Raw genomic sequence first — 16,969 nt, forward strand, 5'->3', positions numbered from 1 at the left:
AAGAGGTTGTTACTCTTCCCGTTTTCCCCAAAGTTCTAGTGAATGCGATTTTAGGTTTTGCTTCTATAACGCTGGGAGAAAAAAAAAAATCTAGTGGCCAGACTTTGCTCAAAGACATTAGAGAAAAAAAAATTGCCACAACCACTAGGGGGTGCCAAGAAACCTCTTTGGAACTGATCACAGTTTAAGACTACTAGTTTCTAGGTTAGTTTTGTTTAAATCCAACTGTGGCTCCAAGTATCTCAATTTTTTAAAAAGTGTAAGTATAATACAATTTAAAAATGTTTATTATGAAAGTAAGTTTTTATTTTCTTGAATTAAAAGCAGATATGTTATAGAGTATTAATGCTTTCTGGAGGATAATGACAAATTAAATATAAATAAATCTGGGATCAAGATTTCAAGGTACAAAACTCTTTGGTATGGAGGGGAATAAACAAGCCGGTTTTCCTTCTGATCTCTGTACTATTTTTGACAATTACGTTCCTACAACTGCAATTTTATTGTTAGTCACAGCTCTCATACCTTGCCTGGTCCTTCTCTATCACTCGACTTTGTGTTTTGCATACATAATCTGTTTAACCCACACATTATCCTTCTGGAGAAGATACCATTTTTAAATTCCCATTTCATCACTGAGGAAATTGAGACTAAGTCAAGCAGAGTTCTGAAGTTACTGGTAGAAAGAGTATAAAGAGTTCAGGCACTCCTTGAATTCCTTACCACCATCGACTGCATTTTCTTTACCACAGCAGTGCCAAGATGCCTCCCCGTAATCTTCGCCTATGTCATCATAATTAGAAGGGATCTGTGACTCTTTAACTTTAGGGCAATAAATCCTTATTTCAAACTTATTACGCATAAAATCTTAATCAAATTACCCAGCTTACTTACCCCCTTTTCCTAGGTAGTAAGAGATATGAATTTTTTCCTGTTATTATTTTTCAGACAGGTAGAGATAATAGATGTAAACTCTTAAGAGGAAAACTCTACCAGTCTTGTCACAATGAACTCATCAACTGTGATGACTTGTTTTTCTCACCTGTCTATCCGTTTCTTTGTTCTTTTTGTGCCCCCTGCAGTTTGAACAATGTTTGGTGAGTAGTAAGCATGAAATAAAGAACACTGAATAAAAGATCGATACATAAAGTCAGAATATTTGAGCGAACCCCGCACAACGTGCTCTAGTGTGAGATCCTTTGGTAGTTTCCTCTTTAACCCCCGTCCAGTCTTGGATGAAATTTGCCAGGCTCAGTTCCAACCCCGACCCCAACTTCCTTCTTAAAACATGTTCAGAGTTCAATCTTCAGTGCTCTCATCCAGAGGAAAATGACTTATTTTAAAAAGCAGTAAGAGCACCGCATTCCTTTGGCACAGGATGAAGACCAGCTCAGCTCTTGGGCCGTTTGTCTATTGTTCTCCAAACAGTAAACCACTATTTCCACACCGAGAGGCCACGGGGGGCAGTTCTGTCCAAGCTCTGGGCTCCTCCTGAATATGAACTGAAGGGTGACCCAGAAAAGGGTAGGTGAACTCGGGGGGGTTGCGGGGGGGTGTGTGTGTGGGGAGACAGGGAGGGAAAAAAACCAAAATAGGCTTCATGTAATTCTACACTCTTGAAATCTCCTGCAGGTTCTGAGCAGGGTAAAATGGGGTCTCGGAAATGTGGAGGCTGCCTGAGTTGTCTGCTGATTCCGCTTGCACTTTGGAGTATAATTGTGAACATACTATTGTATTTCCCGAACGGGCAAACTTCCTATGCATCCAGCAATAAACTCACCAACTACGTGTGGTATTTTGAAGGAATCTGTTTCTCAGGTATCATGGTAAGTGTGACTTCGGGGACTTGGGATGGGAAAAGGGGAATTTTTACTAAGAATTAACCTGTTCCTAGTAAAAATAATGAATGATGGGAAAATCACTCTACTAATCCTGGGTTTGGGGTTTGGAAGATGGGTGAGGGTAGAAAGGCAGGTAGTCCATTAGGACTTGGGGAGTAGCTTTGTTTTCTGTAAGCTGCACATTTATGGAGCTCCAGCAATGCAGGAAATTAGTGCTAATGAGAGTCTGTGGGACACTGACCTATAGACATATTATGTCCTCATGTAACCTGTGTATCAACTTATGCTACTTAATCTCCAGTGGCATTGCTCTTTTCCAGAACGGATTTTCTATCTGCATTCAGAATTCCTCTAGCTTGGAGCGGGTATTAAGACAGTGGAAAAAGCAGAGATTTGAAGATTCAGACAAGCTTGAATTCAAGACTAAGCTCTGTCATTTATATCATGAGACTTAAGCAAGTTACTCAAAGTCTTTGGGCCTCAGTGTCCTCATTTGAAAAATGTGAATAGTGACATTTACTTTTCAGGGAAATTGTGGGGATCAAATGAACTCTCATGTACGAAGTGTCTGGGATGGACTGATGTGTAGTAGGTAGCCAGTGATTACTGTGATCAGAAATACTGATTGAAGGATGGGCCACATTATCATTAAATAGTCTGACATTTTACCCCTAATAGTGGAGAGTATTTTTGAAAACTAAATCAAAGTTAACACAGTAAGAATCCAGGAATGTTTTCCAGATGACTTAGCGCTCTTTAAAAACAAACTGATAGTAAATCATGTTGGCAGCTCAGAGGAAAAGACACTTTTCCTGATCATATCAGTTCTAAAAAAAAAAAACAAGACCAAAACAAAACCCATTATGCCCTGTAAGCTTATTCTACCACCAATAATGTAAAGGAAAATCCATTATAATCTCTCTCTAGATCTTTGTGGGTGTTTAGTTATTATAATATTTGAATAGTTTTGTTGAAAAGCAGTTTCATTTAGTTGCCGTTTTGCAGATTAAATCTGTAAACTTTAGAATATTAACACCCAGTGTTGCTGAAGGTACTATGGAATAGATACATAATGGGTGGTGGTGGTGGTACTGTGAATAAAAGTAAGGGTTTTTTGGAGGAAATTTTGATATGATAGAGTAAGATTCATGAAAATGCTTATGCCTTTTGACCCTGTAATCCTAAATCTGAGGATTCATTGTGAAGAAATAATCCAAAATAAGGAGAGAAATGTGTACATAACAGTTTGTAACAGTGTTATTTATAGTAGCAGAAAGCTAGAGTCATCCTAGCATAGAAATGGCCAAAAAAATGATGGTGCACTCACTTCACAGCTGATGAAAATTGTGGTGTGGACAGGTAGCCACATGGAAAATGCCTGTTATTTTGTGTTAAGTGGAAAAGAGAAGTAACAGAATGGTGAAGGAACTATGATCACAACTATGGAAAATACACGCACGTGGGAAAACCCTGGGAGTAGGTATCTAAAACCATGGGAGGGTGATGGAATTGGGGGTAATTTTCCTCCATTATCCTTGAGCCCTCTGGGTTGCAGTTTTGTTTTACAACAAAAGCAATTTCTCTTTCAGCACAGGCCACGTGTGTGCTTCTCCTTTGACACAGCACTCCAGGGTGTAGGTCTAATCATTTCTACCAATACTGTGAGAAAGCCGGCGACTGCCCCTAGCCTACCGGGCCCTGGCTTCTCATCTCCCCTCAGTATGTAATTGTAATAAGCAGCAGGTTTGCAAGGCTTTAGTACGATTAAATCAGAATCTATTAAAAACTGTGATAACTAATGGTGTTGAGAGGAGGGGAATCTAGGGCCCTTTTGCCTGTATTCCATGTAAAACTTAGAACTGCGAGAAGAAACTGTTCTCTATCTTTCACTGTCTAGGAATTCTTGAAAAATATCCTTTCAAGATCAAATCCTTCAAGAGAAAGGAGAGGAATATAGGTAAATGATTAAAGGGCTAGATAACTACATGACAGCTGAAGGAATTTAGAAACTGGAATGTTCACTACAAACATTGTTCCTACTAACAATGAACTCAACTTCAGGACTCAGTACTGAACAAGAGGGCTGGAAGAGAGGTGGAGAATCTGCCAGAAGCAATGCATGGTCCATACCTGCCCAAACCAGGGACTGTAACAGTAGAGGAACCCATGTTCTCTCCGGAACTGGAACTCTTTGCTTAAGATACCAAGAAAGGGAAGTAAACACATTGAATTCTCCCAGTTTGTTGGCATGATACAGATCAAGCACACTGGAAAATCTGACTCTGAGATGATTTGAATGCATGGGGAAATTGAATTTACTTTACTTTGGATTAAGAGATTTAGTTTCAGATAAACCGTACCTTTCACCTGCATTCCCAGAGGGCAGTTAGGGGAGAGAGGCTGACAAACAGCAAAGTTTGGTGAATGATTTTCCTTTGTCCTCCACAACTGTGTCAGTGAGCAGTGGGGATTTGCTGCCAAGAGTGGTAGTTTCATGTCCAAACCATTCACTCCTCCTTCATCATTAGATTTTAACATCTGATAACCATGATATTAATAGATACCATTTCTCGATCTTTTATTATGAATCAAGCACTATATTCAACATTTTACATACAATGCCTCATAACATCCCCAGGAGATGAGTTCTCAATACTATTTTTATAGGAAAGGATTCTTGAGTTCACCCAGCTAGAAAGTGGCAGATCTGGGATTCGAACCCAGATCTACTCGATCCCAGAGCCTATGCTCTGATTATGAGCATGAATGCAAAACAGTATTCTATTTCTGATACTTTCTCTTTTCCCTGCTGTAGATGCTCATAGTAGCCACAGTTCTTCTTGTCCTGGAGAGCGATAACAACTATAAATGTTGCCAGAGTGAAAACTGCAGCAAAAAGTACATGGTAAGAGCAATGGTATTTTGAGGATGGTGGAGTGGGCTCCAGCTTGCTTTCTTCTCACTCTGAAACATGAACATACTGATGCTACTGTACCCTCTCCATGATCCTTCCAGTTTAGAGCCCAAGAGTTAACTCCAAAATTTATCTTCCATTTTGTTTACACTTTGTCTTCCACCTTTGTTAGGCTGACATTCTTCTAGAAATTCAGGATTGAAAGATGCATGAAATTAGACAATAATACTACCTTTTCCTAACTGGGTTTCTGTGAGTCTATTTTTTCCCTTGTCAACTTTATTGAGGGCTAATTTACACAGAATAAATGGTTTCCATTAAAAGGGTACAATTCCATGAGTTTTGATAGATAACACTCCCTATGAAACCACCATCATAATCAAAATACAGAACATTTTCCATCACCCTGAAAGGTTAATTTGGGGTCTACTTTTTGTCATTATAGATTAGTTTTTATTCTATATAAATAGAAGCATGTAGTATTTGTCTTCCGTATCTGACTTCTTTCACACAGCATCAGATTTATTCCTGTGTTGGGCATATGTGATATCCATTTTTTTTAATTGGAACTTTAAAAATAATTAAAATAGAATCATGAGAGAATAATACAACCAAATTTTCTAAGCCTGTGTTCAACAGGTAGGCACTGGGCTCCAAATGTCCACCATTACCCATCTCTTCCTCATCACAGTCATCATCATTTATTCATATTTGCATAACACTTTATATTTCTTTCAGACTTATCCAGTGAATTAGATCATTGTTACTTCTGTTTTATAGATGAGTCACCTGTGACTCAAAGAGAATGATTCATTAACTAGGAAGAGCTTTACCAGAAGTCTGGGAGGCGTCCTTTGCAGTGGTGGTTCTACACATTGGCTACACACTGCAATCATCTGGGAGCTTGGCATCAGAATCCCACCCCTCGAGACCCTGACTTAGTTGGCCCAAGGTGCTACCAGATTTTAACATGCAGCCAAGATGGTATGGCCTACTTTCTTTATCTGATGCCTCTGGAAGATTAAGTTAGCTATCTAATTTAGCACTGTGCCCCTACTTTGAAAGAGCTAAGCAGAGAATCCTGAGGCTCCTCTCTCCCTTCCTCCTGCTCTTCCCGCTGAGATGCTAGTCATCTCTTCCAAAAAAGGACACTATGACCTCATCCACAAAACAGAAACAGACTGGCAGACATGGTAAACAATCTTATGGTTACCAAGGAAAGGGGATGAGAAGGGACAAATTTAGAAGTTTAAGATTTGCAAATGTTAGCCACTATATATAAAAATAGATTAAAAAATAAGTTTCTTCTATATAGCACAGGGAACTATACTCAATACCTTTTAATAACCTTTAATGAAAATGAATATGTATATGTATGTATATGCATGACTGGGACATTGTGCTGTACACCAGAAATTGATACATTGTAATTGACTGTACTTCAATTTAAAAAAAAAAAAAGAAAAAACATATGAATTTTATTGACTATTTCCATATACACAGGAGCCTTCACAAAAGAATGAAGACACCAAAATGTGACCAGAGCAGTAAGCATCCATACCCTTTAGACAAAGAAACAACAGATTTGTAAAGAATCATGAAGTCAGAGGGGTTTGGGCTAAGAGTAGTAAATGGTGGAGAAGTAACTAGGAAGGTAAGGTTTTTTTTGTTTGTTTGAGGCAGGGTAATAGATTTTTGTTTTTTATTTCTTTTTAAATGGAGGTACTAGGGATTGAACCCAGGACCTCATGCTTGCTAAGCATGCATAAGATTTTGTTTAACAAAGTTTATTTACACAGATTTCTTGGCCCCAAATTCCCAGTCTCCATTGATAAGCATGTCTTCCTTCCTCCTGGTGCAGAGAGCACCTTTCACATGGGAGTTTTATGACCTGTTTCAAAAAACAAGGATGAGAGGGTGGGGGAGGGCAGAGTCACCTTCCTGCCTCTGCTGTTTCCTCAAACTCCTTCAGCTTAAGATACTAATACGTCAAGGCCCCATATTGGAGCAGAGTGACCCGAACCCCGTCAATCTCATGACTGCTATCCATTCCTCCCCAGAGTCTCATCTTCTGCCAACATTCTGTGGGTTGTTATCCCTGGAAAACAAAAATTGGCCAAATAGGGGTATTTGTAATAACAGATATTTTGATTATACTTTATTACATTTCAAATAATTTTTATATCCACTGTGTCCTTTAATTTTTGAAACAGCCCTGTGAGATGGGTGCTATAACCACCTACATCACCTACATCTTGCAGAAAAATGAAACTGACTCAGAGAGAGTCTTATTCCTACTCTATTTTGAGGCTTATCTTGGTTGTGCAATTGTATTCACTCATTAGACTGTTACTGTTTATGTGCACGTACATGTATATTATGCTATGGTTGCCTACTTCCCCAAATAAAGAGATTCTTCCCTGATCTTTCCAGTGATCAGGTTAAGGGTACATTTAGTGAACAAGGAGCTCTGCCTTCTGGAAACAACCCTCCTCCTTTTTCAAAGACGGCATTGGTGAATAGATAAATTTTTTTAAGAAGTATAACTAACAGAAATCTACTATAAAAAAATAGCTCTATTTATCTCATACCATGATGGGACAAAACTTTATTAAAATAAATATGGGAAATATAATTTGAAAGAGCTTTTAATCATAGGTGAAGTTGCCAGTGAAATCATTACTATCAAATAGGAAAAAAAGCATGGTGGTTCTTTTCTTCTTTGAGTTTTTAAAATTTTTTTCCTGATTTTCCATAATGATCATGTATTAGTGTTACATTCATAAAATAATTCTAAACAAAGAAATACAATTTCAGACAATGTTTGTTCCAAAAATCACAAGTATTTTTGTTCTCCCTTTTTCTGGCCTCGGCTTTTGAATTTATCATCAGCTAGTAGGGCATACTTCTGTCCGGTGGTTCTGTTCTCACCTGAAATCAACATTTCTAAAACTAAATTAAATTTTCTCCCCAATCAAACTACCCTCCCTGGCATCCCTATTTCTGTTTCCCTTTCATTCAAGTCCCAAACTCTGGAATTTCTTTTTTTTCAGTCCATCTCCTACTACTCGTTTCCTCCTCAATGTCTTTTGCCCAGCACGTGTCTTTGTCATCACAGCTTGGAGTTTTCTCCACATGGAATTCTTACTTTGGGGCCCTCTCACCTCTGGTTGGTGTGCCACCACTGCCAGAGCAATTTTTCAAAATCATTTATTGGTTCATGTCACTTCCTTGCTCAAAAACTAATTCCATGGTTTGTTGGAAAAAGAGCTGTTCCAGGCCTAGGGCAGTATAAATTCAAAATGAGCTTGGGAAATCTTGTGCCAGGAAGCAAGGAAGTGTTCAAAGAATGATAGGTTATGCCAAAGGGCACAGCCACCGACTTGAAGGGGTGCGCCCACTGGCCATATTGAGCCCATTTGACCATCTAAAAGAATAATAATAATTATGAGTTATAACACATTGAATTAGAAAATCCATGAGTCCACAATAATACAGAAAGAGAGAGGCAGAGGAGAGAAACATGAAGTGGACGTTCTGTGCTGAAACAACCATAACTTACAAATGCAGGAGAAGTGATGCAATTAGAAGGGCAGCACATTACAACCACTTACATCGATAATTCGTGATCAGTATGACGCTCATCAGCAGACGCTAAATCCATCAGTTGAAATGTCTTTAGGGAACAAGATATGAGACAGCCTCAAAGCATTACCTCACAAATCATTTCCTATCAGCTAAGTGGAAAATGAACATTTATAAATCTGAAGGACACCACCCTAACGAAGAGATCAAATTTAGCATCATCGGTAACAGTGAGAGGCCCATAATGTACCCATGCCAATCATGTGTTCTTGCCAAAACATTTAACCCAAGTCCAACTGTGAGGAGACAATCAGAAAAGCCCAGAAAATGGGATGTTCTACAAGACAGCTGTCTGGGAGTCTTCAAAAACAATTTAATATTCTGAAAAACAAAAAGGCAGTGAGACGAGCATGGATTGAAGGAAACTGAAGAGATGTAACCTTGTGCATAAACCTTCTTTGGATGCTGTGTAAAATAGTGAAAAACAGCTGCAGAATAATAGAATACCTTTCTTCTTGGGAGGTATGTACGGGTGTGCCAACAAGTTGAGACAGCACAATGTCTGCGACCTGCTTTCAGACGGTTAAGCAACAAAAACGTAAATAAATATATGTGTATGTAGATGCAGATATACAAAGGAAGGGAAAGAGAGAGAGCAAGCAAAAATGGTCAAATAGTCACAAAAGGTGAGTCTAAGTAAAGGGTACTCTATTTTCAACTTTTTTGTTTTTTTGAAAAAAAAATTAATAAAAGGTTGCTGTGGGGAAGAGTCACTTGCCCTGAAGGATGAAGTCCAGCCTCCTTGATTCAACATCCAAGGTCATCTTCTGCCCCGATGCACCAAGCCGCACTCACGTTATACGTGACTCAAGGGCTGGCTTGTGGTTTCCCAGCGCAAGCACCATGCCAATCTGGTCATCATCATCTCCTCTCCTTCACTCCTCTGTAGAAATCCCCTCTTAGATCAGATCAATCTACTTACTCCCCCAAATCAGCTTGTACTGATCTGCCTGTGAACATTGCTCATTCTCTCTCCTCAAATGAAAACACCCTCCTCCCCATCAACCCCCTTGCTCACTTGAGGATAAATATGACCATCTGGGCTGACACCTGATATTTCCCCTCATAGTCCTGTGCGTGAAGATATTCAAAGATCGTCTTCGTAAGAGCAAAGCAGGGATCGTAGCTTGTGATTCGCAGAGAACCCACCGTACCTAGAAAATACCCTCTTCAATAAATACGTACAGATTCATTGAGCACATCCCTTCCCTGCATTTATGTCTGACATGATCATTTTTTTTATTTCATCATTCCAGAAAAAACAGGAAGAAGTTTGGTAAATTATGAATTTCCTCTATGAAATGCCAAAAGGGGGGTGGAAAAAGCATCTAAAAACCTATTTTTAAGATCAGGTGGATTTGTATTAAACATTTCCATTTTTATGTGGATGTCTGGTATAGAACAGACTGCAGTAGGCGTGCACGAGCAGGGGAAGGGACCTATCTGAGCATTTATCCACAGTATCCCTTTGTCTCATTCCACGGCGCTAACCTCCTTCTATGTTTAATTTAGGCACTGCTGTCGATGATCTTTTCTGCCCTTGGAATTGCTTTCTCTGGATACTGCCTGGGCATATCTGCTTTGGGCCTTCTTCAGGGCCCTTACTGCCGCACTCTCGAGGGCTGGGGGTATGCCTTTGAAGGCACCGCAGGACGGTAAGGGCTAACACCCCAAATCAAGGAGGTCGGAAAGTCAGAAACACCTGGCTTCATGCTCCTACTCATTTTCCACCATCACCCTGGGGCTTTGTGAGGCTGGGGCTGCTCTTCGTGCAGAATTTTCCTATTAGTTTCCTAATATCCCGACCAGTTTGTTCCTACACAGATCTTTGTGTAGGTGTTTTTCTCTCCAGTCGTTTACCGTCTTATGCATTCACTGTTCTGAGGCTGTCAATGAGATGTCCAAGTGCAAGGCGTGTTCCTCCCACCCTGAAGAGCGGGGCTTCATGGTTATCATGGTCTGGCAACTGCTGGGTTTGGGACCTGAGTGGTTCTGGAGAGCCAGTCTTATTTTGTGGCCAGGGTGGACATGTCTGTTACAGACGTGAGAGGGCTCGGATGGGAGAGAGTCACAGTGCCCTGGGATGGTGCCACCCGCGGCTGTACCATCAGGGGTTACAAGGAGAAGAAGCAGGCAGGTGAGCAGCGAAGTGCAGTCTGAGATCCAGGGACACGAGTATGCACAGGAGGTTGTGGAAGGAGCCAGGAGCTTATTGAGCTTGTACTGAAGGAGTGTCCAAGGGTCGCCTTGCTCAGAAGGCTGGTAGCTCAGTCAGATGCTGAGGGACCCAGTCCAGCATCACAGAGTGCCTCACACTGGCACTGTGCTAGGTTTATGGGCCTTTCAGCTCGGGAGGTGGCAGCGCCCAGACAGAGGTACAGGGAGAGGGCCACCGAATCTCTCCCTGCCTTGCCCTGCGCTCAGAACTCTAATGGAGTGAAATGAGGGCGTGTCCATACCGTTCCCCGGGGAAGTTACATTTCTGAATGCTTGGAGGAGACACTCCTTTGGGACTGAAGGGGCTCAGGAAAGGGGACCCTAACGTAAAAATTCCTAACGGATGCAAAAAATTGTTTTCTGCCTTCAGCCCCTCTACTTTTCCTCACCGCCAAACTAAAGAAGATTCCCCTCTCAAAGCAAGAATCTCAGGCTGCCCACATTCCTCCTTTAAAGTTGCCCTTGATATTTGCATTCACCCGATTCCAGTTGTGTAAAAATGTTAGGAGGTGAAACAGTAAAACAAACGTGTTCCCCTGAAGGGAAGCTAAATCTCTGGTCTCCAAGGGAAGTTCCCAAGGCCTGGTGAAGGCTGGGTGGAGCCAGTGCTAATGGGGAACAAATCAGCTGTTCATTTATTCAACAAATATTTATTAAGCTTCTACCATGTTCAAGTCTTAGATCAGGAGCTAGAGAGTCAAAAATAAACTACACAGGTTCGCTTCCCTCGAGGGACCCACACAGACCTAACAGAACCTTCTGCTGAGATGGAGGCCGTGGAAGGAACACTGCCCTTGGAGCACAGGGCATCCCATAGGGTTCAAGTCTCCCATCTCCTACTTACAAACGATATGGCCTTAGACAAATACCTGGATATCTCTGAGCCTCTGTAAACTGGAGATAATAATTATTTCTACCCCGACAGAACTGAAAATTAAACAGAAGTAAAGAACAAATTAGATTTAATAAGTTCTCCACATGCCAGATTTTATCATCATCATTACTTTCCATAGCCTTCTATGCTGCATTGATGTCTTCTGTCTGCGAGGTGGCCAGCAAGTCCAGCCATTGGCATGCTGACCATTGAGGGTCCTGAATCAGGTTCATTCAACAAGCATTTGTTGACCTTTGCAATGCACCAGGCACTGCCTTAGGCCTTAGACGTGGCCATTCAGAGATGGATGAATCACAATAGTGCTCTCAGGGTGCACAGTTTAGTGAGGAAATAGATATGCTGATACAGCTAAAGATAGAATTTTAAGAGAATGAAGTCAATACTGTGATAGAACTGTGTGCAGAGACTGTGGAGAATGTATATCAGAGCAGACTTCTCTATTCCTTCCAGACCCTGCCAGTGCCCTTATGACTCATTCTATTTATACAAGAATAAATAGGACCCCTACTCTGGGAGAAAAATAGAAAACTTGCAAATCATCTTTCTTTAAAGCGTGGGACAATGTATGCAGAGCATATACTGGGAACAGTCTAGAGCAAGGGTCTTGAAGGGACTCCTTGATGGCGGAGACTGAGTTAGGAGTAGGAGGGTGTCTGAGATGGGTCTAGGGAACTGGTAAGAGGAAATTACATTCATACTGTGCTTTATACATCCTGAAGCATTTTGCATACCTCTCACCGAATATTCACAACAATCCTAGGGTTAGATATTTTAAGCCCATTGTCCAGACAAGATTCTAGAGGTCAAAGATGTCAAGTCCCTGGCCCAAGATCCTACAGCTCCAGGAGTTCTGTCTCCACAGTCAATGCCCTTTACCACTTGAGACTTAAGGACTGTCAGCAATATTGAGAAACTCTCTGAGTGCCTCTGAATGTCCTAGAGCACAGAGAGCAGGAAATAAAGAAAGGGATGGAAGAGAGTTACAGGAAGGGAATAGGAGAGAAATGGAGGGGGGAGACAGAAAAAAGAGAGAGAAGAAAGAAGTCATGGTAGTGGTGGTGACCAAAAGGCAGAGCTCACCCCTTTCAGCCACGAGCGCCAGCACCCACGGCCACTTGGCCAATACCAACGTTGCCTGAATTGCTGTTTTGAGAAAAAAAAAAAGCATCTTGCTACTAACACGATATTAATAAACAACTCTGCCCTGTAACTAGGTTTGATTTTTTGTTTGTTTCTTTGGGGGATTTTTTTTTTTTTTTTTTTGAGGAGACCGGTTTTTACTTCAGTTTAGTTGGACAGAGAGAGTGTCACCCTTGGAGAAATGCTAATGGCCATGGCTGACCTGGAAGTGAGCAAAAGTCAGTCAGGATGACTCAGCATGGTTTTAAGATTATCTTCAAAGCCGAAGTGATTTAATCCTCACAGTCCTGTACTAACCTAGACGGACTGAACCATTCAGTCTTTTGTGTTTCCACCGCATTATCTAAATCTCCTTCAGAGCTGCAGACCAGCAGCTTTATAAAGCAGCGGTCCTCACACTGTGGACCCAGACCGGCAGCACCAGCATCACCTTAGAAACTGAAGGTATCCAGCCCCATCCAGACCTTCTGAATCAAACTCTGGGCTAGGGCGCAGCAATCTGCATTTTCGCAAACCTTACAGAGAATCTTGACATAGGCACAAATTTGAGAGCCACTGTTTTAAAGGGCTTTGGGACAGAGTCTAAGAATAACTAGCATCATGGTCTCTCTGCTCTTTTCCCACCTGTGTGATTTTATATCCACGCCAGCTCAGCCCTGTCCCTGACAGCCCAGGCTAACTTCTGTGCCCCTCGGAGATGGGCAACCTCTGCCTCCCTTGGTATTGACATGTGCTGCCTTGCATTGTTTTGAACTCTTCATAAGCATCTTGCCTCCTAAATGAATTAGAATTGTCTGAGGCAGGCACCGTGTTCATAACAAGCATAGCCTAGAGCAGTGCATACTAGGTGTTCAACATATGTATCTGAGTAATTTTTATATATTATATCATACTTAATAATATTATATATTTTAATCATATATATTAATTTCCCAAATATATGAATACTCATGACCTTCTTCCTTGGACCCAGTCTTTGGGTTTGGCTATGGCCACGTGTCAGCTGATTATTTCCTTCCTTTCTCTCAGTTTCCTTACAGATTCCAGCATGTGGATTCAGTGCCTGGAACCTGCACATATAGTGGAGTGGAACATCATTTTATTTTCCATTCTCATAGCTCTCAGCGGGCTTCAAGTGATTGTCTGCCTCATCAGAGTAGTCATGCAGTTATCCAGGATGCTGTGTGGAACCTATTCAGTCATCATACAGGTAACAGATCCCCACTGGCACCAGTACCTCCTCCATTTACCCCCACTGTCTGGGATTCAGTGAGTGTTATTGAAAGGTTTTTAGAATTTCATCATTTTCTCTCCATTCTTACTGCCTTCATGCAGCCTCTAATACCTAGTTTTTTTCTAATATTCCAATGTATCTGCTGGCTTGTCTCTAGGGATTTAACAAATGGAATAATTGTAAAATTTCATTCTGTGTTGTATGGTGAAAGCACTACAAATGTTTTGAATGAGCAACATTTCAGTGTTCTATGTAGAAATAACCCAAAGCTCAAAGAAGTCTTACCATTTATTGAGAATTTCCCTAATCATAAAATAATTGAAGGCTCACAACCCAAACCCACTGAAATAATTTCTCTTTTGAATGCTACTACATTCAACTAATAATCTTTTTTTTATATTAAGTCATTAGTGAGTGGTTTTGGAGAAATATATCTTTCCTGGTTGTTTAAATAGATATTTTCCTGTTCTATCATGTTTTGAATATGAATTATAAGTTTCAGTTGCTACATGGATTATGGATCATTAATCAAGTCAAGTTTACTCACTTTGTTTTTCTTTTCTTCTTTTTTTTTAATAGCCTGGAATCATTTGATTAAGGACAGGAATATTTTTCTTTATCAAGATATGGCCATCTGCCTATGTCTACTGTATAGACTTGAAGACAATATTCAAATGAGGATATTTTCTCCAGCTGTTTATTGTCCTCACTGGAAATGCCAATTATGAGACCCTTCTGTTTAGAATTTTTTCCTAAGCTATATGTGTCAAGATCTTCAGAAATGTTCATACCTTCTGATCAAATAAATCCAATTTCAATCATCTATACTATGAAAATAAATAAGAATACAAAATATAACTTTATGCAAATACACATATTTGAACATCATTTAATATTCTGGAAAATTAGAAATACCCCAAAACTCTAAGTTTAGGCAAAAGATTAAATAAAGTGTGGTACATTAGTTATAATATTGTGCAGGCATTACAAATGATATTTTAAAGATTATGACTAGTGCTATATGAAAAAGCAGATTATAAATTTATGTTTACAATATAAGCATAATTATCTAAAACAAAAACAAACCAACAAACAAAACCAAATAATCAAAATATAGACCTGGAGATCGTCATTCTAAGTGAAGTAAGTCAGAAAGAGAAAGAAAAATGTCATATGTTATCGCTTATATGTGGAATCTGAAAAAAAGGACAAACGAGCTTATCTATAAAACAGAAACAGACTCCCAGACATAGAGAATAAATTTATGGTTACCAGGAAGTAAAGTGGGAAGGGATAAACTGGGAATTCAAAAATTGCATGTCTTGGGAAGTGATGGAAATGTTAGCTATCTTGATTGTGGAAGTGGTTTCATGGGTGTATACATCTATCAAAGTTCATCAAATTGTACATCTGAAATATGTGTATGTACAGGAACCATACCACAATAAAGGCATAAAAATAATAAAAATTTAAAAAGAAAGAATGAAGGAAAGAACGAATGAATGACCAAAAGAAAGAAAGAAAAGAAAGGAAGGAAGGATATAGGATAAAAACTAAATCTAGAAGGATTTACACAAAAAATGTAAACTGTGTTTGATTTGGGTCATGGGTGATCCTTCTTCCTTTTATACATTTTCCAAGTTTTCTTTGTTATGTTTTACTATTAAAATACTTTTTAAAAATTCATATTTTTGCTATTAAAATTTTTATTATTTTTCCAAACTTTAAAGGCATATGCTTTTCCCACATAAACATGTGGAAACATGTTTCCAACCTTGGCGATCTGTAAACATCACAGAATAGCACCTTAATCAGTGTTCAAAGAGGAAAGTAGTGAGGTAGATAAGCCAAAAAAAAGTTGTATATGAATTTATATAATCCAACTGAACTCTTGACATTATTTTCTCACTCCTGGTGATGAGTGTGGTGGGCTACAAGACATAGACTTGAAATAAATGAGCAGTTGAGGACATGCTTAATGGGTTAGAGAGAGTGACCATTGACCAGTTGATATCTGTGTTTTGGGGGGTTACCACTACCTCTATTTATTGAAAAAAAAATTTTAAGTAAAACGTTTATAAATTTTCTACCCATACTTACCATGGCCTCCTGGAGAACAGCAGCCAGGTCTTATATTTTGTCATCATCCACAGGACCTAGCACAAAGTGAGCATAAGAGACATTCAACGTTCTACATTGATGCCAGGCGCTCTGCTCTCTGTGGCTGCTCTGCTGAGCACCAGTCTCCATCATGGGCCCACTGGACCTTAACCATTCTGCCACTTCCCCACCACTCTCCTCCACAGACACAGTCAACAGTGTTCTACCAATGCCTGCTCTGTGCCAAAGCTGGGCTGTAGTAGCCAGTAGTCTGGAAAATACCTCTTTCTTTTGGTGCCTCCTTTAAGGGAAGTGGCCCTATCCCCAGCCTTTGCTGAATCAAGCATCTTGAAAGCAAGCCATGCTGGGTACCATGTGACCCCCATGCCCAGTACCTAGCTGACAGAACTGGGACCATCATCCAAGCCATGGGCAATCTATTGTCATTCCAGTGGCCAATGATTTAGCCTGAAGTGAAACAGTGTCCCAATGAGATTGGTGGTTATTCTTGCTTGGAAATTTGAATTATGAAGCTGTAAATGAAGCAATGAGGACATTACTGTTGGCAACATAATTAAAGGATGAGAAGGGAAACTAACATACAGAGAGTATCTGATTACTCTATCAAGCCCATAAACTTACCATATCCAGCATCCTCTTTGTTTACTTCTCTGAAAGACTCCTCAGTCCTCTTGTAAGGCAAGTTGATCCCACCAGTTTGTCATTAAGACTGTATCAGTCGTGTTTAAATTCAGTTTAGAACCACACATTGAGTGGACTACAAATAGATGTCAGCTGAATGACTCTACCACAGAATTGGAAACTTGTTTAACAGCAAGACCACAGACAAACTCAGTACAGTGTATCTATCAGAAAATCAAATATTAACACAGCCACCCAAATATTTGTATTTAAAGAATGAATGCTTATGATACAATTTTAAGTAAAAATTTGGATACAAATCTCAATGTGCAATTTGAACC

At 40.0% G+C, this 16,969-nt stretch overlaps 1 protein-coding gene across 1 annotated transcript; it reads left to right on the forward strand.

The window, feature by feature from the left end:
- Nucleotides 1-1,364: 1,364 nt before the first annotated feature.
- Nucleotides 1,365-14,709, forward strand: TM4SF18 (transmembrane 4 L six family member 18). Its single transcript, XM_006187252.3, has 6 exons — nt 1,365-1,524; nt 1,633-1,826; nt 4,657-4,746; nt 9,913-10,055; nt 13,682-13,862; nt 14,466-14,709. Exons 2-6 carry the CDS (start codon nt 1,650-1,652, stop codon nt 14,478-14,480), a joined length of 606 nt encoding a protein of 201 aa, XP_006187314.1. The 5' UTR covers nt 1,365-1,524; nt 1,633-1,649; the 3' UTR covers nt 14,481-14,709.
- Nucleotides 14,710-16,969: the final 2,260 nt, after the last annotated feature.

Source organism: Camelus ferus, chromosome 1 (genome assembly GCF_009834535.1).
Source record: "Camelus ferus isolate YT-003-E chromosome 1, BCGSAC_Cfer_1.0, whole genome shotgun sequence".
NCBI lineage: Eukaryota > Metazoa > Chordata > Mammalia > Artiodactyla > Camelidae > Camelus > Camelus ferus.

Coding starts and splice junctions, on each gene's coding strand:
- TM4SF18 (XM_006187252.3), top strand. CDS start 1,650: ATGGGGTCTCGGAAATGTGGAGGCTGCCTGAGTTGTCTGCTGATTCCG. Junction 1,827..4,656: donor TCTGTTTCTCAGGTATCATG/GTAAGTGTGACT, acceptor TCCCTGCTGTAG/ATGCTCATAGTAGCCACAGT. Junction 10,056..13,681: donor TTTGAAGGCACCGCAGGACG/GTAAGGGCTAAC, acceptor CCTTTCTCTCAG/TTTCCTTACAGATTCCAGCA.